Source organism: Sapajus apella, unplaced genomic scaffold (genome assembly GCF_009761245.1).
Source record: "Sapajus apella isolate SASKATOON/1434 unplaced genomic scaffold, GSC_monkey_1.0 scaffold71, whole genome shotgun sequence".
Lineage (NCBI taxonomy): Eukaryota > Metazoa > Chordata > Mammalia > Primates > Cebidae > Sapajus > Sapajus apella.
In genome coordinates this window covers 3932674-3957024 of record NW_022437011.1, presented here as the reverse complement: position 1 = coordinate 3957024, position 24351 = coordinate 3932674, and the positions used below count along the sequence as shown (strand labels likewise).

General features: G+C 38.0%; 1 protein-coding gene and 1 long non-coding RNA gene across 2 annotated transcripts; both read right to left on the bottom strand.

Annotated features, from left to right (window-relative positions):
- Positions 1 to 9527: 9527 nt before the first annotated feature.
- LOC116531503 lies at positions 9528 to 12489 on the bottom strand. Its single transcript, XR_004260462.1, has 2 exons — positions 12014 to 12489; positions 9528 to 9746 (listed from the first exon to the last, which is right to left on the bottom strand). It is a non-coding gene; the product is annotated as an uncharacterized LOC116531503 (long non-coding RNA).
- Positions 12490 to 16512: 4023 nt separating this feature from the next.
- On the bottom strand, positions 16513 to 22301 carry CUNH5orf46 (chromosome unknown C5orf46 homolog). The gene is made up of 2 exons (XM_032250299.1): positions 22176 to 22301; positions 16513 to 16760 (listed from the first exon to the last, which is right to left on the bottom strand). The coding sequence occupies exons 1-2, from the start codon at positions 22288 to 22290 to the stop codon at positions 16612 to 16614; spliced, it is 264 nt and encodes an 87-aa protein (XP_032106190.1). The 5' UTR covers positions 22291 to 22301; the 3' UTR covers positions 16513 to 16611.
- Between the last annotated feature and the right edge of the window lie 2050 nt (positions 22302 to 24351).

Here is a 24351-nt window from a genome sequence, read left to right as displayed (position 1 = left end):
CCAGCTGCAGTAATAAATAATCCCAAATCTCAGTGGCTTAAGTGTACAGCGTTCGACTTGTTCCTCACACCATATGGTCATCTTTGGTTGGCTGTACCTATGATCAATGTTTTATGAATTCTGCAACAGGAGCTGATGGAATAGTTTGTCTTGAGCATTTTGCTTATTATATTTACAGGGAAAGAGAACTTGGTGAACCATGAGTTAACTCTTAAAGCTTCTTCTTTAAAGTGAAATATATCAATTCCAGTCAGTTTAATTAGCTAGAGCAAGTCATTTGACCATGCTTGACTTCTTTAGGAAGGGGATGTATAATTAACCTATAGAAAAAAGCAGTGCCAAATATGATTAATGTAATGTAATTTACCACATTTCTTGATGATTTCAAAGTAATTGTCACCTTAGATGCCTCTATCCTACTTGTAATTTTCTTTTCTATTGAATTAGGTGCCATCTTTCCTCCTACTTTAGTTTTCTATTTGACCATTATTTTTGAGTTTCTTTAAATAGCTCTTATTATTTTTGACTTCCCTTGAATGTTGATACCTCCAAAGATTCTTAACTTGGTTCCCCTTCTATTTTTATTCTGTGTATAACCTTTATTGGGGAATCTTATGTACTGCCATAGATGCCAATATAGTCTCCATGTTAGGAACTACAAAATCTATAGCTACAATCTGTATTTTTTTTTAAGAAGAGATTTAGTTACTTATAAGACACTTCCAAGAGATGCTCTTTTTTCAGATTTAACTCAACTCAACAGATTTTTACCTGAGCTCATTGTTCCTCTTTCAAAACACACTCCCATATTCTACTTTGCTATTCAGTTTACAGCACAGACATTTTCATGGTTGCCTGAGACAGAAACTTAGCAATGATTTTAAGTACTCCCTCTCATCAGCCTCCCTTCTGATTGGTAAGCAAGGCTTCTTATTATAAACCCTTTTCACATCTATTGCATATATTTTTCATGATCACAACTGGTACTGTTCTTCTTTAAATTTTGTCATTTCTTTCTTTTTCTTTATTTTTTTTTTGAGATAAAATCTCACTCTAGCCCCAGGCTGAAGTGCTGTGGTGCCATCACAGCTCACTGCAGCCTGGACCTCCTGGACTCAGATGATCCTCCCACCTTAGCATCCTGAGTAGCTAGGACTATAGGCACACACCATCATACCTGACTAATTTTTCTTTTTATTTTTTTACATACTATGTTGCTCAAGCTAGTCTTGAACTCCTGGGCTCAAGCAATCCTCCTGCATTGGCTTCCCACAGTGCTGGGATTACAGGTGTGAGCCACTGTTTCCAGCCCGAGATCTTGTCATTTTTCATCAAACTACTGTGTTAATCTCTCAAGTGACCTTTGTATTCCCAATGGTGCCCTTCAAATCCATCAGCCACACACACAGAAAGTGGCTTTCTAAAATACAGGAATCATTCCCCAACTTCAAACTCATCAATAGTTTTTCAATGCTGATTGATAAAAAGAGTCAGATACTACATCAAATCAACAGACACATTCATAATATAGGTTTAAACATATTTGTTTTCATACTTATTTCAAAGTCTCTTTACTAGACTGTGAAGTTAAATGGATAGTGACTCTAATGTACATGTCTATATCCTTAGCACATTGCACAGAGCCTGAAGATAGTGTTGGTTCTGTGTTTATTGAATAAATGGGTTTGTTTCTGTTAAGTTTTATCTGATTGGGTTGGTCCCTTTGTTTTGTCCACCAGTAATATTATTAAGCCATTCATTGCTATCTCTCCCAGTGTTTTGCATATTTGAGAAGGATGCCTCTCTATGCATTCATCAAGTTATTAAATGGAAAAGATTGGGGATAAAGTTCTCTGCCACTATACTCAGAGTAATGGCAGTAATCTGGCAATTTACTGGGTTTAAAGTTTTTGTTTTTTGTTTTTCCAGAGGTGTGTCAAAGAGAGTGATTAAGAAGGAATATGGGGACAGATTATATTTGGAAAGCCAGGCAGAAACTGATGATAAACGTTATCATAAAAGTGACAACACCGGCCGGGCGCGGTGGCTCAAGCTTGTAATCCCAGCACTTTGGGAGGCCGAGGTGGGTGGATCACGAGGTCAAGAGATCGAGACCATCCTGGTCAACATGGTGAAACCCCGTCTCTACCAAAACTACAAAAAATTAGCTGGGCATGGTGGCGCGTGCCTGTAATCCCAGCTACTCAGGAAGCTGAGGCAGGAGAATTGCCTGAACCCAGGAGGCGGAGGTTGCGGTGAGCCGAGATCGCGCCATTGCACTCCAGCCTGGGTAACATGAGTGAAACTCCGCCTCAGAAAAAAAAAAAAAAAAAAAAGAAAAAAAAAAAAAAGTGACAACACCAAATGCTGGTGAGGATGTAGAGAAGCTGAATCACTCACACATTGTTGGTGTGAAAGTAAAGCAGTACAGCCACTCTGGCAAAAGAGTTTGACATTTTCTTAAAAAACTAAACATGTAACTACCATTAAACCCAGTAATTGTACTCTTGGGCATTCATCCCAGAGAAACAAAAACTTATGTTTATGCAAAAACCTGTACACAAATGTTCATAACAATTTTATTTTTAGTAGCCCCAAACTGGAAACAACACAGTTGTTCTTCAATGGATGAATGGCTAAACTTTGTACATCTGCGTAACAAGATACTATTCAACAAAAAAGGAGAACAAACTATTTATATACACAGTAACCTGGATTTATCCAGGTTATATATATATATATATTCTCTAAGGATTTAGAGAATTACGCTAAGTGAAAAAGTCAAACCCCAAATGTTAAATGCTGTGTAATTTTATTTATATAACATTTTCAAAATGACAAAATGATAGAAATAAAAAACAAATTTGTGATTTGAGGTTAAGGAGAGGGTGGGGGCAAGAGGGAAATGAGTGTGCTATATAAGGGTTGTATGAGAGATCCTTATGAGGACAGAATTGTACCGTATCAATGTCAGCATACTGGTTTAGATACGGTAGCATAGTTTTGCAAGATGCTACCATTGGAGGAAACTTGGCAGAAATATGCTGGATTGCACTGTATGATTTCTTAAACCTTCGTGTGAATCTATAATTACCTCAAAATAAAAAGTTAAAAATGATTTTAAAGATATCGGAATATAGAAATATATAATACACATATAATTATATGGAATATATTTAACGTAAGTTATATATAACTATGATATACAACTATAATTATGTATAACTGTAGTTACATATATGCACATATGTAACATTCATTCTCTTCATCCATAAATTCCACAAATTAGAGGAAACCACTGTTCACATTTTGATGTGCTTTTTATCATGACATTTTCTAAATATTTACAGACATATATGAATGATACATTGCATATATGAATGACACATCTTATTCAAATTGTTATCTATGTGAATATTAATTTATATAATGTATATTATATTGTTTCTAATTTTTTCTTTTTTGTTATCATAAAAAGTGCTATAGTGAACAAGCATATATTTGCATACATTTTTGTCTTTATGTCTTCAGAAAAATCCTGGAAATGGAAATGCAAGGTCCCGAATTATATGATGTCTAAAGTTTTGATAACTAGTCACACTTTTCAATTGGAAAGAACAGTTGGTATCTCAGGTGACCGAGGTCAGAGAAGTGCCATTTCCAAAGATGGGATTAAGGACCCAAGACAATGCCTAGGGTATGACTGTTCTCCCTGAGCTAGCTGTAAGTCACTTTTTATTATGTGCTGGAGTGTCAAGAGATGCAAGGTATGAGTTATGTGATTTCTGGGTTTCATGTCTAAGATAGGCAATACAAACAGACAGGCACATACAATTTATTTGCTACATTATTTTTTATTTAAGGAGGCAACCAGATGAAGAGCTCTCAGGCTATTGAGTTAGATTAAAGACAGCAGAGGGCGCTCATAGGTTATTAGCAAAATCAAGGAAAACATTTGTGTATATATGCAACATAGATAGTAAGAAATATAAGCGCCTTCTATTGCATTAAATTTTTCACTGCGGATTCACAACTAAATGGCAACTGCCTGATGCTCCCCCTTTCTAGTAACTACCACTGACTTCATTTTAAGCATTGTTAAATGGTGTATTCTTGTTCTGTCATTAACTGTCATTATCAAATGAGAACTTATTTCTGATTAGATACTGACAATGATCATAATAACAGCGATAGCTAGCAGTCATTTATTATTTTCTCTATATATTTTTGATTCAACAAATAATGATTGAATAGTGACTGCAGGATCTTTGCTAGACAGGAAGCATACAGTAATAAACAAATTGTCATGACCCATATCTCCGTAGATTTTACAGTGTAAAGGGAGAGATAGAAACCACACAAATAAACATGGGTAAATGGATAATTATAAGTTATGACAAAAACAATAAAAAAAGAATCGGATCCTAAAAGAGGTTCCCTGTTTATTTTAGGTCATTTCTATGGACATGCCAAATTGGGACTTGAGGTTGTGAAGAACCCGTTATAACCAAATAATATTCTGTGTAGAAGGTACTGAGTATGTGACTGTCCTGAGAATAAGGGGAACTTGGCTTCTTCAAAGAACTGAAACATCACCTGCAGTCCTGGGAGCAGGAACACAGGGATACAAGTCAAGGTCAAACCATGCATTGGGTATCATGGTCATGGCCCTGTTTTTATCTTAAGAGTCCAGGAAAGCCTTGGAAAGTTTTGTATCCAATTTTCTCTATATCCCTGAGTGGCAACACTGCATATCCACTTGCATTAGTCAGATTCCTGCAAGTCATTCCCGATACTTCCCTCTCTCTGACATGTCATATTGAACTCAACAACATGTCCTGTCAACCTCATGTCTTAATATTCTCTTCAATCCTTCCACCCTTCCACATGGCTCTGCCTGCATTGACCCTCCCTTGCTGAAAAGCTTCTTGGCTGGCTTCCTGCTTTCCCTGGACCCCTCCGTCTAGCCTGCACAACAGCCAAGTGATTTTTTAAACATGCAGCTGTGATCATATGTATTCCAATGTTCAAAACCCTTTGGTGGCTTCCCATTGTTCTTGGATTTAGGAACAAAATCCTGACCATGACCTACGAGATCCTGTAAGACTTGACTTCCCTAACTCTCATTTGCTTTCCAGCCACCTTGATCTTCCTTCATGGCTAGAGCACAGGATACCTGGCACAGGGCTTTTGCAAATGCCATCCACTCAACTATACATGTGTCTTCCCCTTCATTTCCTTATGAATTTTGTCCTATTCAACTACTTTATTATTTCTCTTTTTAAATCTCAGCACATGTCTCCCTTCCTTAGGAACCTTCCCTCACCCAGTCGATAAACATTTGTTACAGCTTCCGAGAGGACCATCTTCCTTCCTTCCTGAGCAAGTCTCTCAAAACATAATTACAGATTTATATAAGATTATTTGATGATTCTTTGTATCTCCCATTTACTTGTGAGCTCCAAGATTGTTCAGTACTTAAATTGTGTGATGGTTTTATGAGTATATGCATATGTTAAAATTCTTCAAGTGTATGCTTTAAATTCATGCAGTTTATTGTACATCAATTATGCTTCAGTATAAAGATTAGAAAACTATTCACATGCTGTGAATCAATAAAGTGTCCATTTGGGCCAATAAGGGTATTGCTACATTTTGAAGGCTTTTTTTTTTTTTTACAATATCCATTAGCATTTTTAAAAATGCCCTTTGATCTTACAATTCAATTTTTGGAAATCTTTTATAAAAATATTAAATAAAAATATTTATATACAAATATTAGTGCACGTGTTTATACATACAAGCATGTTATTGCAGAATCCTTTGAAAAACTGAAAAAATAGAAACAATGTGAAAGTCCATCCATAGGGAAATTATTAGATATTGAATAGCTTTTTAAAGATTTCTGTCTCTTTATCTAAACTAAACGTCATGAGAAATTATTCAATAAGACAGTCAAGCTGCAGAGTAAATCATTTACCTAACCCCCCCGCCCCATGTGTGATTTTGTTTGGAAATGTTTGAACAGACAGGGACAATATTGATGCTGATATGGCTTGTTTGGGAATAATGGAATTAGTGTGGGAGATTGTTAACTTTTAAAAGTATACACAAATTTCCATATTCTCCTCATTTTTCCCTCTCACATGGTAAGCATATGCCACTTTAATAATTTTTGAATGTGAATTTTGAAGAAAACATTTTGCCAATTAGTACACATTAAAAAGTAATTCCTGTCACCTAGGAAATGGGTTGTTAGGTGAAGCAAACCACCATGGCACACGTTTACCTACATAAGAAACCTGCACTTTCTGCACACGTATCCTAGAACACAAAATAAAATTAAATATGGCACACGTTTATCTATATAACAAACCTGCACATCCTGCACACATATCCCAGAACACAAAAGCAAATTAAATATGGCACATGTTTATCTATATAACAAACCTGCACATCCTGCACGTGTATCCCAGAACACAAAATAAAATTAAATTTTTAAAAAAGAAAGTTAATTCCTCTCACTCTCAAAATAAATACAAAAGCAAATCAGTCACACAGACTCTTGTTCAAGTTTGGCTCCAGCATTATCCAACTGGGCGATCTTGTCAGATTCACAATTGCATCATTTCAAAAGGGAATAATCATATCTAATATTTGTACTAAATATGAGGAGTCAGTGAAGTAACATTTATGCAGGACCAAGCATGGACGGTGTCCTAACGATATCTTTTTTTTTTTTAAGAAAGGTAGGTAGGTTTGAAGGATTATAGGGCTATCTTTGAATGTCAAGCATTGCCACAGTCTGAGTTTTGGTTTAAGCTTTCTTCTGTCATTGAAATGCCCTTCCTTCTCCTTGTCCATGTCTTCAAATCCTTTATCATCCATCAAGTCATGGATCAAATATTATCACATCAGAGAAATCTTTCCAGATTCCGAGGGAGCATGAATAGTTCTTTGTGCTGGTTCCAATGTTCCCATGTCTGTGCCTTTGTTATGCTGTACCATGTTGAGTATGTTTAGTTGGTTATGCACTCATATCTTCTACATCAAGACTGTGAGCTACTTGAGAACAAAAATCATGGGATATTCAACTTTGTATCCTCGCTAGCTTGCCGTTGGGTAGAAGCTCTAAGACATAAATTTCTTCACTTCTTGCAAAATACAAGAAACATTTACAGAACAGCTGCTCTCTGCTAGACACTGTTCTAATTGCTCACTATGGCACCAGGAACATTGAACAAAAGAGGTCAAATTCTTGCCTCGTGGAGCTTACATTCTAATAAAGGTAGGCAGAAAAAGGAATGAAATAAATCAAGTTTTAATATTGTGTTAAAAGATAAATATGATGAAGGAAAAATTAAGCAGCCAAAGAAGCTAGACATATTAGGGCAGAAGATGCAGTTTTAAATAAAGTGATCAATGAAGGCTTCACTGAGAATGTGATATTTAGGAGAAGACCTTAAAAAATAAAGGAGCAAGCCATGTGGCCATCTTGGAAAAGACTAATTTAGGCACAGGGACGAGCAAATTTAAGGCCCTATAAAAAGAACACACTTGTACTTTTTAAAGACTGATAAGGATCCCAATATGGCTGGAATAAAAAGAGAAAAATAATGAGTAGGAGAAGGGAAGGGAAGTGAATAGCTCAGGTAGGATTTTTACCACCATTGTAAAGAAATTTTAAAATGTAGATTTTTGCTTCAAATGCGATGGGAAATGACAGAAGGAATTGATCTGATTTGAATTTTATTTAAATAGAATTACTCTATCTACTCAGCATTTCTGTAAAAAGCAAGGTGTAAATTCCCTGAAGCACTTGAGTCATGATAGAAAGTTTGGGACTGGGGGCAAAATAGTGATGATGTAGACTGTGTCCTCAGCGTGTCAAAGGGGAATGCCCTGCTGGGAGTCAGACACACCTGGCTGGAGCTCCCATGTAGTGTCTACCAGTTTTGGTATCTTAGGCATGATACAAATCAGCCTCCCTGAGCCTCAGTTTCTTCACCTGCCATATGAAGAAGACAGTGCCTCACTAATCATTCCAATCACTTTGCAATTATGAGGTTACAAGGAGATGATAGTGTGAAAGGGTGGCATTAGAAAAATTCTATGCAGATGAAAGAGATTCTTGATCTTTAAGAACAGGTGTACTGTTAGCTGCAAACATGGGTCTTACTGGAGGGTAGGGAAAGAAGGCAATGAAGTGGAGGAAAAGGAAACGCACATTGTAAAGCAGTTGGGAAATCTTCAAAATCTTTATAGATCATTGGAGATCTTGGTCGGCTACCTGTTAGCAATTTACGAAATCCAGTATTGATATGGCACTTTCCCAACCCCCAAAATAAAAAAGTGATTTCAAAATATGCAATAGACAAGTGAAGATAAAGGCAGAAAATTTCTGGTAGAGTGCGTTTCTTACATATGGGTAGTGTATTAATTAATATAGTTGTAATAAATGTGTTATTCAGGTACAAATCAGCGAGTCAATATCTGAAAAGAGATTTTGCAGCCAGATCTGGTGGGGAGAAGCAGTCTGTGTGCCAGATACTGAATATAATAGACATTTTAGGTAATTTAGTTAAGTGGAGTGTGATAGTTGAAATGGACACGATCCATAGCAAATGCATAGTGTGAATTGTCTGAATTTATTGTAGAAAGTAACATGCATTTTTCAACATTTTATAGGCATTCACTCTTGATTTATCTACCTGTATTATTAAAATTCTTTGTGGTGCATGCAGACCTCTTCTAGCTAAGACCTCTTCAGGAAGATAGACAAACAAAAGATTTATTAAAAATACACTTGAGTTGCTTTCAGAATTTATGTGTTTGGGAAGGACAAAACCAAGTTTTGTTCAGTAGAAGCAGTACGCTTTATTCTAGACTGCAGCAGTGCTTTAATTGGCATCTTGCTCTATGATAAGATTTCAGCCTTGTCTTACTGTCCACATTAAATAACTCTGGGAGACTGCTGTATTTCCAGCTCTGCTAGGTCATATTTTACTTCTGATGAGCGGGCAAGAACCACAGACATAACTACAGAGAATCCACCTCTGTGGTATAAGGTGGTGGCATGAAAGGGCTGCACTGAACATTTCAAGGACTCTTCCATCCCTGATACTGCTATTCTATGAGCATGATAGAGACTCCGTGGGAAGGCAATGATTTTATTAATTTAAAGAAGGTCAGTTTTTAACTTTACTAGCACAGGAGAGTGGGCTCAGATCGTTTTAAAATACTTTCCAGAAAAGATGTGTAAAACTTTTAACTCTGGAACTGCATACATTGTTAGGAGTTGAGAGCTTGTTTTGAGGTCAGGTTTTAATCCTCTTTCTGTCACTTACTGGCTCTGTGAATTTGAACTTGCTACATTATCTGGGGTTTAGTCTTCTTATTTTGAACCATTCTTTGGTTATCCGGTTGAATATACAAATATATAAATATTCACCAGGACATATAAATATTTTTACATCATTGAAACTTTAAACATGCCCAGAAGAAATTACTAACAGCAGCACAAATCTTCTCCATCAACTATGTGATCCCAAAGCTCACATTTATTCTAACTTTCTAGAAGCAAAAATGCAGTAGGAGTGTTCAAAATGAGTTTTGTTTGGTTGAAGCAAGAGCCTGAATCCTGAGAACTCGCTGGGAGTTGCTCTGTCCTGGAGGACTTGTGAAGCAGAACTGGAAAAGCAGGATTTGGCTGCTCTTGGATTGTCCAGGAGCCACAAAGGTGTGTCCTTTGAAACACAAGCCAAAGAGAGGAAAACAATTACCAAGTAGAGAGGGTTTAAGACTTTAAACAAACCAAAGAACACGTAACCCTTTTCTTAAATTTTTTTTTACTTCTGCATTTAAAAATAGAAGAGGTTTCATAATAAAATCAACTATAATACATAGCTGAGGAAATAAGCAACGACAATGATGAAAAGAAAAATTCAAGGTATATAGAGAATCAGAAACAAAGATGAAGGGAGAATGTACATTGAATAAACCAGCTTCACTGAGTTTCTGGATATATAGGTGATGAAAAAGAAAAGACCAAGTCACATAAATCTTAGAAGCAGAAAAGAGGAATCTGATTTATTTCTGAATGAAAAATTTTCCGTCAGACCCCATGAAAGGGTTACCAAGTGACATTGTGGCCAAGGGCAATTTTGCTCATCAGGTGCGTTTTTGGAATTCCCTGTCTTACTTACTTATTCCTAGATCTCTCCCTAGGAAGTTTTAACTGAGCAAGTCCAAAAATAAAAATCTAGTGTATCCTATAGTAGATTTTGTCTTAATCCAAAACATGTATAGAAATTAAGAATTCATAAAGTGACTATTACCTCTTTTGATAATTTTAGTAATCTAGTGAGTTTCATCCAATTTTGTTTTTATGCAGGAAAAAAATTTATATTTAAAATATCAAATGACTTAAAAAACAAAGAAAGGTGACTTGAATTCATGTGGTTTTAAACAATGCAGAACAAGTGGAGTTGAAATTTTAAGTCTATTGAAAATATTAAGTCCAGTAAAAACCACGCTAATGTTATTAAGTAGAGGTTGAGAAGTTCTCAGATTAATTAGGTATTCAATTACTGGATATTTTTCCAAATACTGTACCTCTCCACTCATCATATCAGATTGTGTGTAGAATCTTTTCTCTCAAATTTCACCTTATTTGTAGAGCATTCATAATGCTTATCCCTTCCTCTAGGTATTCCTTCTTATCTTCTTTTCCAAGGCATTCCCCAGGCCCCTTTATATATAACTTTTTCATTTCCTTACACAGTTATGAGATACACAGAGCTACGTGATTGCTGAGTCCATAGACTTCTCAATGGCCAGCTAATTATTCATTTTAGCAGCATTAGCTGATTGACGTGGTAGGTATGGATTAAAGAAACATTAAAGAAATGTGTAAAAAAAGGAGGTTATCAATGTTAATAAGATAAACATAAATTATCTATCTATCCATCTATCTATCTATCTTAATTTAGGAAATGCCTGCCCAGCACAGTGGCTCATGCCTGTAATCCCAGCACTTTAGGAGGCTGAGGCGGGCAGATCACTTAGGCCAGGAGTTTGACACCAGCCTGGGCTGCATGTGAAACCTGTCTCTACCAAAAATACAAAAATTAGCTAGGGGTGTTAATGCACACTTGTAATCCCAGCTACTTGGGAGGCTGAGACAGGAGAATCGCTTGAACCTGGGGGGAGAAGGTTGAAGTGAGCCGAGATCTTGCCACTGCCCTCCAGCCCAGGGAACAGAATGAGGCTCTGTCTCAAAAAAAAAAAAAAGGAAATGCCTAGACCTTTGGTCAAATTTTCTAAACTAGAGAAAGACATTGCTTGCTGTGAATCAATTAATTTTAAAGTGATGACTTGCTTTTGCTTTTAATTGAATAAGGCAATTATTACACAAATACAACCGTAAGAGCTACTTACTAAATACACGTTCACTGGGGTGAACTTCTGTTTTTATAGTTCAATATTCATTTTCAGGAGAGACCTGAGTAGGGAAAGATAAGTATTTTTGAGCACTCAAACTATATTGTTTGTCCATAAATCCAACTGCATGAGATAGAGTTTGTTATCCTTTTTGTTTGAATTAGGTTCAGCAAACTTCATTCTTCTCAGGAGCAACTAGCTGCATGATCACATGGGTCCCTAGATTGTTAGTGCGTACTAACCCCTCATTTCACAGGCTGAACTTGTTCAAAGCAAGCTCCTAGCAGTTGTGACAGGAGCCAAGTTTCCAATCCTGCCATGCTAATTCACTTCATCTCACAGTTGTGCCTTCTCTCTTAAGAAAATTGTATTGTCAGAAACTTTTACGTGATAAAAATACATTCACTTAAAATTGATTTTAAAAAATGACAGCAAGAATTTTTTTAAAATGTACCTTTTCTGCTTGTAGACAGACATGGGTACCAAAATTATTAAATACAACTAGACAGATCCTTTTTCCTTTGTCCAGTACACTGCTATTTCAGTTGTAAATTTTAAGTTAAAAAATCACCTGAGGATGTCACTTTGATGAATGCTTTCCTTGATTATCATCAAATTCCACAAATCCTCTTGAAAAAAAAAAAGAGAAAATAAGAATTATGATTCAGACTGAACAGGAGTGTTAGAATGATCACTAAGGTGTTGTATGACGTTTGAACCATACTGTTCTTCTCTAGATTTTTCTATGTCAGAAAGAAATAAGACCTACAATTTCCATAAAAGTTCATAGTAGACAAGCAATTTATGCATAATTATCTTTTTGCATCTGCCAACAAACCCATTCGTTAGGTATCTGTTCACACATAAACTCCATAAAGGCATATATTTTTGTATTTTTTTTCGGTAATATATTCCCAGGGCCTAGAACAGTGCATGGCAAATAGTAGAAATTAATAAATATTTGTCGAATGCATTTTTATTATCTCCTTTTATGTGTGAGAAAACCTTTGAAGCTCAAAGATTAAACAACCTGTCCAAAGCACATTGCTGGTACATTACAAAGAAAAGTTAAAAACTTGGCTCTCCAGAGTAATTAATAAATGCTAGAAACACTATGCACTATGGCTCAAGGACTGGGTAGCAGGGTATCTGCTGAGATGGTAAAAGAGAACCAAAATATCGTTTGTGAATCATAGTCTAGTGGAGAAAACAGACACCTCAGATACAAGAAATTTAAAACAATGTGGGGGATAAAAGTTGTTATGAAGATGTCTGCAAAACATTATGAAATCCCTGAATATGAAAAATGGAAATTACTACTAGTAAGTGTCTATGACTTTTTTTGAGTTTGTTTTCCAATTGGGCTTTAGAAAATGATTAGGCTTGCCAAGTGAACAGAGTGGGGTTTTGGCTTGGGTGCTAGGCATTTTCAGCAGAGGGAAAAATCACATGCACAGATATTGGGGGGTTATACAAACATGATCTCTTCTGAGATGAAACTCATTTGTCATTGGGGCTTCAGGTTGCAGGGGTAAGGAATGTGACTGAAAGATACATTGGCAGCAGAGAAGGACCTTTGACATTAGCCTAACGCATTCGCTTGGGTTTTGGAGGCCATGGAAATTCATGAAAAACTTTCAAGACTGGCAATGATATGACCAAATTTACATTTTTTTGATATAAAGTTTTGGTAGTAGGTAGAAGATGAATTGGCGAGACGGAAAGAAAGTGGAACTTATTAGAAATTCAATAAAAAGAGAGACAGAAAAAGGTGCAACTTATTCAAAATCCAATAAAAATAACTTGGGAAGAGATGATGAAGGACTCAACTTGACCAGCTAGTCAAGCTGAGGAAGAGAAATGTACATAGGTTACATATACAGATACCTGAGGAAGGTATATAGGGTAGAGTATTCAGCAATTCAATGAAGGTGATGATGAGCAGGAAAGATTTTAAAAGATCCTTAGGTTTTTGGATTTTGTGTGGTTGATGATGTGACTTAGATATGGAGGACGGTTTTGAGTGAGATGATGGACTTGGGTTTAGACCAGTCGAATTTGAAATATTGGTAGGAAAACGATGGAGATTCATTGCAAGCAATCAGTTATTTCATTTGATGGTCAAGAACAAATTGCAACAGGAATGTGAATTTGAAACTCATTCGATTACAGGCAGTCCTCCCAATGCGTAAGCTGCAATGTGAAAAACCAAGCACATTTGGAATCCTGAGGAACAATGACATTGGGAGGGCAGGTGCATGAAGAAAATTCAAACGGAAAGAATGAGAAAGAATGGCTAGCAGTAGAGACAGAACCAGGGAAATATGTCATGGAACCAAGAGGGGAAAATATTCCCAAGAATTAAGGGCTCTCAAAGGGTGAGAGGAGTTAATAATATATATATTTTCCAGAAAAATGATGAGCCAAATGCAGTTGCTGTAGCTCCAAGATAATCCAAAAGCAAGTGGAGAGAACAATCTGGTCTATTCACTGTCCCAAAAGCATGTCTCTAGCATTTATTATGCATCTGACACACCACTTAGGCATCAGACATATTGGAATAAATAAAGCAAAATTCCCACCTTTATGAATCGTCATTACCTCTCTCATTTTCTCTTTCAAATCAATCTTGTTTGGTCATTCAAGGCCCAAATTACATCTTGCCTTTGCCATAAACACTTCCCTAAGCACACTGTCCCCACTGACAGCTCCTTTCGCTGGAAACTGCCTGTGATATTCAGCTGACATTTATCTTACTAGGCATTTTTAGTTATTGCACTGTGCATTGGCTTATGGTATTTCACCATAAGGACTGCAAATTATTTGAGGAGAAGGGATTGACCGTCTTGATTTTTCCTTCACAGTCATGTCCCCACTTCGTACGTATTAAATCCTTAGCAATACTTTCTGATGGTCTCCTCCTATCCCCCATTCCCTGTTTTGCTTGTGGTCTCCCCTTGAAAGGGGAGTTATAGGTATGTCAAGGGTCCTGACTTTGCCACCCGCTACATCGATCTCTTGAGCAGACATTGCTGTGTCTTTGAGCAAAGATCCTTCAGGATTCCTCAGTCAAATTGAGGTAGATGGGCTTTAGGTCTGATCCGCAAGATATCTTTCCTTAATTAATTCAAGTACCTGATACTATGTGCCAGATACTGTGCTCTTGCAACCAGCCAGACAGGTGATCTGGTCTCTACTCCCACTTAGCTACTGATGAAAAATAAATAAGTCATTTCAAATGGTAACAAATATTATAATGACACTATAACAAGGTACAGTGATAGAGAATAACAGGCAGTGGGAGTGGAAGAAGACAGTATTAATAAGAATGGTCATAGAATCGCTTTCTGAGAAAATGACTTTCAGATTAGCTGCAGGCCCAAGCATTAACCATGAGAAAATGACAGTATTTTAGGCAGGAGGGAGAGCAAGGGAGGAGAGCCTTAGATGCTAATACGTTCTAGCAACAGAAAGAAGACCATTTACCCAGAATATAATGAGGGAAGGGGAAACAGTAGATGAAGTGCCTTGTCTGAGCCCTAGAGCGGACAGCAACTCTTTAGCATATCAGAGAGTTGACTTTTATGGTGAACCCAGAGGAAAAAGTTCTATTTTATACTTGGAAAATTCCCTAGGGAAGGAATGAAAAGAACTATTAGCGCTCTAACTCCTTGCTTTGTTGTGTTAACATAACAATATTAATTCAATTGGAGCCTAATCTTTAGTTTGTATCTAATGGGTGGTGCTCCTGTTGTTGGCCTCTGACTTGCCTTCTTGTTTAAATTAACAATCTTGGAAAGGCAACAGTTGCAAAAGCAACCACAGTAGGATATGTAACAATTAAAAGAACACCTGTGAGTTTTAACAATTTGTGGAGCAGGATTGCATGACCCTGCCCAATCAGATGACAATCTATCCATTTAAGACCAGAGATTACAAAACCCGTAATTACTCCTATATGGAAGTGGTTTCTAATCTGCTATTGGTTAAAGACTCCTTTGAGAATCTAACAGAAGTCATGAACACTTTCCCCAGGAAAATGCGAGAAAAAAAAATCACATTGACAAAAATATTGATAAAAATGTAAAGGCTTTGTGGAACTTTAAAGCTGGTCTATGCAGCCCAGGACATCTGATCAAGGGCATGGCTTTCAAAAATTTCTGTCTACCAGAATTACCTGAAAAGCCTGTTGAAAGACATATCCATGGCTTTGTCCCCAGAAAGGTGCAAAATGGGTTGCATTTTAAAAAATAAATTCCCCCAAGGGATTCTGAAACAGGTGGATAGACCACACCTAGTCAAACTCTGCTTAAGGATCTATAAAGGAGAAAATTAGAGAGCAGAGGCTCAGAGTGGTAGAGATTGAAAGCACCTGGGAGTTCAGAAGACTGAATTTCACCCTGGAGCACTGAAATTGGGAAGATTAATATGGGGAGGATAAAGCATATGGTGAGGTAGTGTTAAATCAGAACTATGTTGGCAGAAAAAAATATGTTTTGGGAATTAGACACAGGCTTGGAAGCAGGCTGAGAACACTGGGAAGACTCTGGGACTGGTGATCTATCCTAAGGCAATCCCTCATGATGAAAACCAACACTCATGCTGAGAGGTTCTCTAGATTGCCTCTAAAGAGATTGTCTGCTGTCTCTGCTAGCCTTCTTGAGCTACTCAAGCTGGAAAATATAGGCAGGACTCATCACACCCATCGTGAATGAATGTATCATTACCTCTTACCTGCATCACATAATCACAGGTGCTGCGTGGGGTGAGCCATCTATTATTTCAACTTTACAGTTAAAATGTGAGCAAATAGAGGCCTTCAGAGTGGGAGGGCCTCGTTCAAGACCACCTAGTAAAACAGTACCTGAGTTAGGATCAGAGCTTGGCTTTTTGTTCTTCAGTGCTTTTCCTCTTTCCTATTTAGTCTTGAGATTAAAAAAAAAAAAAATTCTGATGGAACCACTTGATGAGGGTGTGCTTATCCCCAGAAAGTTCAGGGCAATTAATTCAGATGCAAAATATATCTTCAGTAGGGCAACATTTTTCAATGAAAAATAACACATTTGCTTGTGCCACAAATTTCGTTTCTCATATATTTTAATGCCATGTGGTCGTTGTGTGGTCATTACCAACATTGAACTTGACAAAAAACAAGGTTTGTCTCAGTGCTTACCCGCTCCTGGACATGGAGCGGAGGATGAACTCGACTGCATTCTCAATGATCTCTGTACCCAGGAGATTTAGGAATTTGGGGAAGTCTGGCTTTGGGTCTTTGCCTGACTCGTCTGGCTTGTCGTCTGGCTTGTCTGGTTTGTCATCTGAAAAACAGAACAGAATCTCAGAGGTGATTCTCAGCAACAAAGAAGGAAGTCTCCTTTCCGTGTGGGGAAGCCTTAGGATTTTTTCTGGCCCACTTACGAATTTCATAGCCTTATATGAGTATATTCCTCAAACATTTCATGCTTGTCTGGTTAAAATCTTCACATACATTATCTCATTTATTTCTAAAAACAAACAAATAAATCAATAGGTAGACACTGGCACTGCCTCGTGAGTGAGAAAACCAAAGCTCCCAGAGGCTAAGTACTTATCCCAGAGCTAAGCAGCTAGTAAGTGCCAGTGCCAGGACTGACATACAGAATGTCTGTTTTTCCATCTGATCTCCATGCCCATAGTAATAATAATATTAAAGAGAAATTATCAGCTGGGTGGGGTGGCTCATGCCTGTAATCCCAGCACTTTGGGAGGGTGAGATGGGAGGATTGCTTGAGGCCAGGAGTTTGAGAGCAGCCTGGATAACATAACGAGTCTTCCATCTCTACAAAAAGTAAAAAGTAGCCAGGTGGGGTGCTGCACACCTGTAAGCCCAGCTACTTGGGAGGTGAAGGCAGGAGGATCACTTAAGCCCAGAAGACAGAAGCTGCAGTGAGCCATGATCGTTTAACTGCACTCCAAGGGCCTGGGTGACAGAGTGAGACCCTGTCTCTAAGAAATACAATAAATAAATAAAAATGAAATATCAATGAGTAGCATTTGCTGAGTACATGCCTATGACAATCTACATGAATTGTCTCTTTATCCTCATAGGAACTCTGCAAGGTAGGAACAATTATCCTAATTTAAAGTTAAAGAAATATAACTTGAGAGATGTTTAGAAACTAGTTCAAAGTCACAGAGTTAGTAAGTGGCAGAAACACAGTTCAAACCATGTCAGTTTGGCATTAAAATGTGGATTGTAAAGTACTCTATGATGAGCTGCACAGTCTTTGAAGGAAAAGTTATACAGTTTGCACCTTTTTAAAAGAAGGTTCAAAATAATATAACAATAATGATGACAAAGAAATTCAGAAAAGTGATGCAGTTTGTGCTTCTTTTAGAAGATTCAAAATAGTATAACAATAATGATGATGGAGAAATTCTATCACTTTCATATCACCTAATAGTTTTGGAAATAGCAATTTTACAAATGTTGTGTAATTTTACCCCCAGACCTATCTTATAGAGTATGCATTTTTTAGCTCACTGGACTAAGAAAGTGAAGATTAAGTCGCTTACAGAAGACCTCACAGAGAATAAGAAAAATGCTGGGACGATCACTGCAGGCTCCTTACACTAGACTCTTAAGCGCCCTTTGGAATGAGGGCCAAGAATCCAGAGTGAAGCTGATTACATTCAAGATCCCTTGCGAGCTTTTTGACTTTGCTTAGTTGTCTTTATTTTCAGGAGATGAGAAGAGATGGAAGAGTGACAGCAGCTACGTGTGGTCTCCCCTCTGAGCCCTGGTCACAGGATAAAGTGGGACCTTTATTTTTTAATTTTATTGTACCCTGACAAGTAGTGTTATCAGACTGGGTAAATAAAAATACAGCATGCCTAGTTAAATTTAAATTTCAGATAAACAACAAATGCTTTTCTGGTACTATAAGAATAATCCAAATGCCCATTGATGATTGACTGGACAGGGAAAATGTGGCACATATACACCATGGAATATTATGCAGCCATCAAAAACAATGAGTTTTTGTCATTTGTAGGGACATGGATGAAGCTGGAAACCATCATTCTCAGCAAACTGACACAAGAGCAGAAAATCAGACACCTCATGTTCTCACTCGTAGGCGGGTGTTGAACAATGAGAACACATGGACACAGGGAGGGGAGCATCACACACTGGGGTCTGTTGGGGGGAAATAGGGGAGGGTCAGTGGGGGGTGGGGAGTTGGGGAGAGATAACATGGGGAGAAATGCCAGATATAGGTGATGGGGAGGAAGGCAGCAAATCACACGGCCACGTGTGTACCTATGCAACAATCTTGCATGTTCTTCACATGTACCCCAAAACCTAAAATGCAATAAAATAAATTTTAAAAAAAGAATAATCCATGCAATAATTAGGGCACACTGATGCTAAAAGATTATTCACTGTTTATCAGAAGTCCAAATCTAACTGGGTTTCTTGTATTTTATCTGGTAACCTCACCACAAGTTTTAACTCAAGAAATCCCAAATTCTAGACAATGTACCCCTGACTTTGGATTAAAAAATGTAACTACCTTTCGTGTGGAGGCTATCAAATTATGTCAGAAACTTTACATCTATATTAAATCCTAAAATGGAAACTATTAGTAAAAAGATTGATAGGCAATTCTATGAGTATTTATTGTTTACTATGACATAACCGAAGATTTGATAGAATCACCATTTGGGACTTGTAACTAAAATCAACATACCAATCATCATGTATTTATATATCCAATTGTTGGTTCCTTCATTCAGAAAGTATTTTTGAGCCTACTTTTTAAATTTTTTATTTTTGAGACAGGGCTTCACTCTCTTACCCAGGCTGGAGGGTAGCAACGTGACTACAGCTCACTGCAACTTCAACCTCCTGGGCTCAAGAGATCCTCCCACCTCAGCCTCCTGAGTAGCAGGGACTACAGGCACATGCCATCACAGCTGACTGATTCTTGTATTTTGCATAGAGATGTTGCCCAGGCTGGTCTCAAACTCCTGGGCTTGAACGATCCGCCCATGTCGGCCTCCCAAAGTGCTGGGATTGCAGCTGTGAGCCATCGTGCCCAACCCAAGCCTACTCTTATGTTCATAGTTATGCTAAGAGTCAAGGTAAAAAAGGACAATAGATATGAGCTTCACATAAAGTGCTGGGCAACCCAGGTACTCAGAAGGATTGGTTTGTTTTTATCATGGGAAGGAGATGGAAGCAGAAGTCTTGTGTAGGGTGCCTACTGAGCAGATAATGCACCAGTGCTTTTAGCACATGCCTTGATCTTCATTCAGCTCAGTAGTGGTATCACAGTTTTATAGGAGAGAAGTCAGATGATCAGGAAAATTAAATGACTTACCTGAAATCACTCATCTAGAAAGTAGCTGATCCACGGTTTGAACCTAATGTTTTTCTTAACTCCACTAAGCATATTATTCACATTACATAATACAGCCTCCAAACAATTGTTTTATAAAGACATTTCCCAAGCGCAAAGCAGTAATTTCTTGCGTGAAAGATGAGATTTTTTGCCCTGTGTTTCTATCTAGCTACTTGCAAAATAAATTCTATTGACTTGTTATTTTAATATGACACTAAATGCTAGCTTTTCAAGATGCAAGAAGCCTGGGATTGGAGTGGGTGGAAATCAGAATCTCAGCTTTAGCCTGTGAACACCATATATATTGAGGGGTATTAAAGTGTGGTGGATTACATGCTCTGGAGTTTTATACACCTGTCTGATTCCTGCCTTTAATAAAAAATTAGCCATGTAACCTTGCACACAGTCCTTAACTCTGCTATCTCTCAGTTTTCTCATATATTGTCAGGATTGAAAGGCATTTTATATAAAATATATATATATATACACACACACATATATCATATATACATACAGATATATATACCATCTATAACAGTACCAAACCCAAGGTAAACTTACCTTATATAAATAAATAAATAATGAATGAATAAATAAATATTCTGTTTTATTGTTACTATTAATATTGAGCAACCAAATTGTTTATAATTCACTTTCTCCTCTAGTGCTTTAGAAGATAATATAAATTTTTAAAACGCTATTAAAATATCAAGAAATTTATATCCTAGCAACAAACTTTCAAAGGCAACATTTTGATTTTTTTCAAGTATAATATGGGATAGCCTTTATTTACAGTAACTACCTTGTTGAGTTTCTTAGTGAATGTGAATATAATGTTCTTAACAAACAGTATTGCTAATATTTGTAGTTTTTATAGTTTACAAAGTAATTATGAAAGTAAGTTCATTTGGCCTGGTGAAGTTGATAGTTATCCCATTTTACAGATAAAGAAACTGAGGTTTAAAGCAGTGAACTGATGTAACCAGTTTCAGAGTTTTTGAGAGACAGTGCGGTAACTGGTCTTTGGTATCAAATCTCACCTTTCACTTCACTATAGTGACTGCTTTAGGAGTAGAATGGATTTAATAATCTCTGTGGCCATATCTAGAGTAATTCTGCTACAATGTCTGCTGTGTGTTGTTCAGTGAAGTCATAGGATTCTGTTACTAATGTTTGCACTCTCTCTGTCTTCTGGCCTATCATTCTGAATAGCACTCACAGTCTTTTGCAGACAAAAATAAATTAATTAATGAGAAGGCAGCATACAGCCTGAGCTTCTGTGTGCTTGGAAAAGATGGGAAATAAGCCGTTGCTCAATAATAGTAGAAAGAATCTAGGAACGTAGGTTTCAGTCCCAGGTGCCACCTCCACCTGTCTGTGTGCTCAAGTAATTTGCCCTCTGCAAGCTGAGTTTATTAACCTGTAGAAAGGAAAATGATACAACTGTGCATGTTTACATGGCTGGATTACTATGAGAACCAAATGAGATTATACATGACAACAATAATAGGTAATATTTATTGTGTGCTTATTATCAACCAGTTACTCTTCTAATTTGTTTCATTCCTTTTATTCAGTTTTCATGATAGCTTTATGAGAAAGTTAAATGTCCCCATTTGTATGTGAGACCTAGAGACATTGAACAGCATTCCTTTTTTTTTTTTTTTTTGAGACGGAGTTTCGCTCTTGTTACCCAGGCTGGAGTGCAATGGCGCGATCTCGGCTCACCGCAACCTCCGCCTCCTGGGTTCAGGCAATTCCCCTGCCTCAGCCTCCTGAGTAGCTGGGACTACAGACACACGCCACCATGCCCAGCTAATTTTTTGTAGTTTTTAGTAGAGACGGGGTTTCATCATGTTGACCAGGATGGTCTCGATCTCTTGACCTTGGGATCCACCCGCCTGGGCCTCCCAAAGTGCTGGGATTACAGGCTTGAGCCACCGTGCCCGGCTCATTCCTAAAGTCACATTTCTGGTTAGTGGTAGAGCCAGGCATAGGAGTTTTATTCCAGAGTACATATTCTTCTTCATTGAATATTATTAGGAATATTTATCAAAAAATAAATGCCACTCAGCTCCTATGGAATTTATACCAGAATAGTGTCATTATATCATAAGAGTATATAAAAAATTTCAACCTTCATTCATCCACTGAAAATAGATTCTAGGTTTTTACTAAAATCCTATTTTCTTTGTGTTAGAATGTACAACTCTTGTCTCCCAGGCCAGAGCTCTTTCTGCAGTGCCCAAAGGCCCCTTCTTCCTTTTATGTTCTGAATCAGTGCCACTAACTTTCTCCAGTCACTGCCAACCACTGAACATTTCATGGGCTGTGATCAGAAGCACTTACCTGCATAGCAGATCAGGATTAAGACAAACAGTCCCAGGACAACTGTCAGCCGAAGTACTGAGACAGCCATTCTGGTAGCACTGGGTACTGGTGCACATAAATTGTTCAGATACATCTGAAACAGTGCCCCATTTATAAGGCCTATATAGGTGACATCATCTGCTTTGGAATTTAGACGTTGCACAAGATGTCTGCATAGCTTGCTTTTGGATCTGTACTAATGAGCCCTGCCCTATCATTCAAACCAAAAGTTCTTCATATAGGGAAAGAAATCTCTCTTGATTTTTAAAATTTGTATCTATAAAGGGTTCTGGAGTGAATCTCTTGAGGCTCATTTCAATGCCAGCATTGATAATTAGAGGGATATCAGGTAGAAATGCTCATCAGTGCCAAGCAGCAGGCAACAAATCAGATTGGCAAGGCATGCTGACTCCCTCCCTGTACACTCTGTGCCTTCCCACGTGCTCTGAGACAATCCTTTGTTCCCACATGGGCATGCCCTTTCACACCACATGCCTCTGCTCTTGCCCTTCCTTCTTCCTCAGATACCCTCCCTCTTGTCTCCCTTTGGATTAATCGTATGTATTCCTCAGTTCAAATGCTCCTTTGCTATTGTAAACAGTGCTGCAATGAACATACGTATGCATGCGTCTTTATAATAGAATGATTTATAATCCTTTGGGTATATACCCAGTAATCCCAAATGCCCATCAATGATAGACTGAATAAAGAAAATGTGTCACATATACACCACGGAATACTATGCACCCATAAAAAGTATGAGTTCATGTCCTTTGTAGGGACATGGATGAATCTGGAAGCCATCATTTTCAGCAAACTGACACAAGAACAAAAAACCAAACACCACATGTTCTCACTCATAGGTGGGTGTTGAACGATGAGAACACACGCACATAGGGAGGGGAACATCACACACTGGGGTATGTTGGGGGATGGGGGACTAAGGGAGGGACAGAGGGGTGTTGGGAAGTTGGGGAGGGATAACACTGGGAGAAATGCCTGATATAGGTGATAGGGAGATGGAGGCAGCAAACTATCATGGCATGTGTGTACCTATGCAACAATCCCGCAAGATCTGCACATGTACCCCAGAACTTAAAGTACAATAAAAAAAATGCCCGTTCTCTGTGAAACATTCATGATAACCTCTCCACCCTTCTCCAGATAAAGCCGGTTGCTTCATTATCTGTTCTATAGCATGCTTGATCCCATTGTATAAGAACTCAGTGTTGGCCTGGCACAGTGGCCCACGCCTGTAATCCCAGCACTTTGGGAGGCCAAGGAGGGTGAATCACAAGATCAGGAGTTCAAGACCAGCCTATCCAACATGGCGAAACCCTGTCTGTACTAAACGTACAAAAAATTAGCTGGGCGTAGTGGTGCGTTCCTGTAATCCCAGTACTGAGGAGGCTGAATCAGGAGAACAGCTTGAATACAGAAGGCGGAGGTTGTAGTAAGCCGAGATCGGAGCACTGCATTCCAGCCTGGGCGACAGAGTGAGACTCTGTCTCAAAAACAACAATAAAAACTGTTTTATTTTATTTATTTTACTTTTATTTTTCTCTCTTTTTTTCATTAACTTTTATTTGAAGTTCCAGCCTACACATGTAGCCAGAAGGATGTGCAGGTTTGTTATATAGGTAAATGTGTGCCATGATTTGCTGCACAGATCAACTAGTCACTTGGCTTTTTATTTATTTTTTTTATTTTTTGTGATGGAGTCTTACTCTGTCACCAGGCTGGAGTGCAGGAGTGCAGTGGTGTGATCTCGACTCACTGCAACCTCCGACTCCCTGGTTCAAGTGATTCTCCTGCCTCAGCCTCCCAAGTAGCTGGGATTATAGGCACGTACCATCACACCTGGCTAATTTTTGTATTTTTATTACAGACTAGGTTTCACTATATTGGCCAGGATGGTCTCGATCTCCTTATCTCATGATCAGCCCGCCTCTGCCTTCCAGTGTGCTGGGATCACAGGCGTGAGCCCCCGTGCCTGGCAATCACCTAGGTATTAAGCCCAGCATCCATTAGCTATTCTTCCTAATGCTCTCCTTCACCTGCCCCCTGACAGGCCCCAGTGAGCATTGATCCCCCAAATGTGTTCATGCGTTCTCATAGGAGAACTGTTTTAATAGCTCTCTTCTTTTCAGCTTTT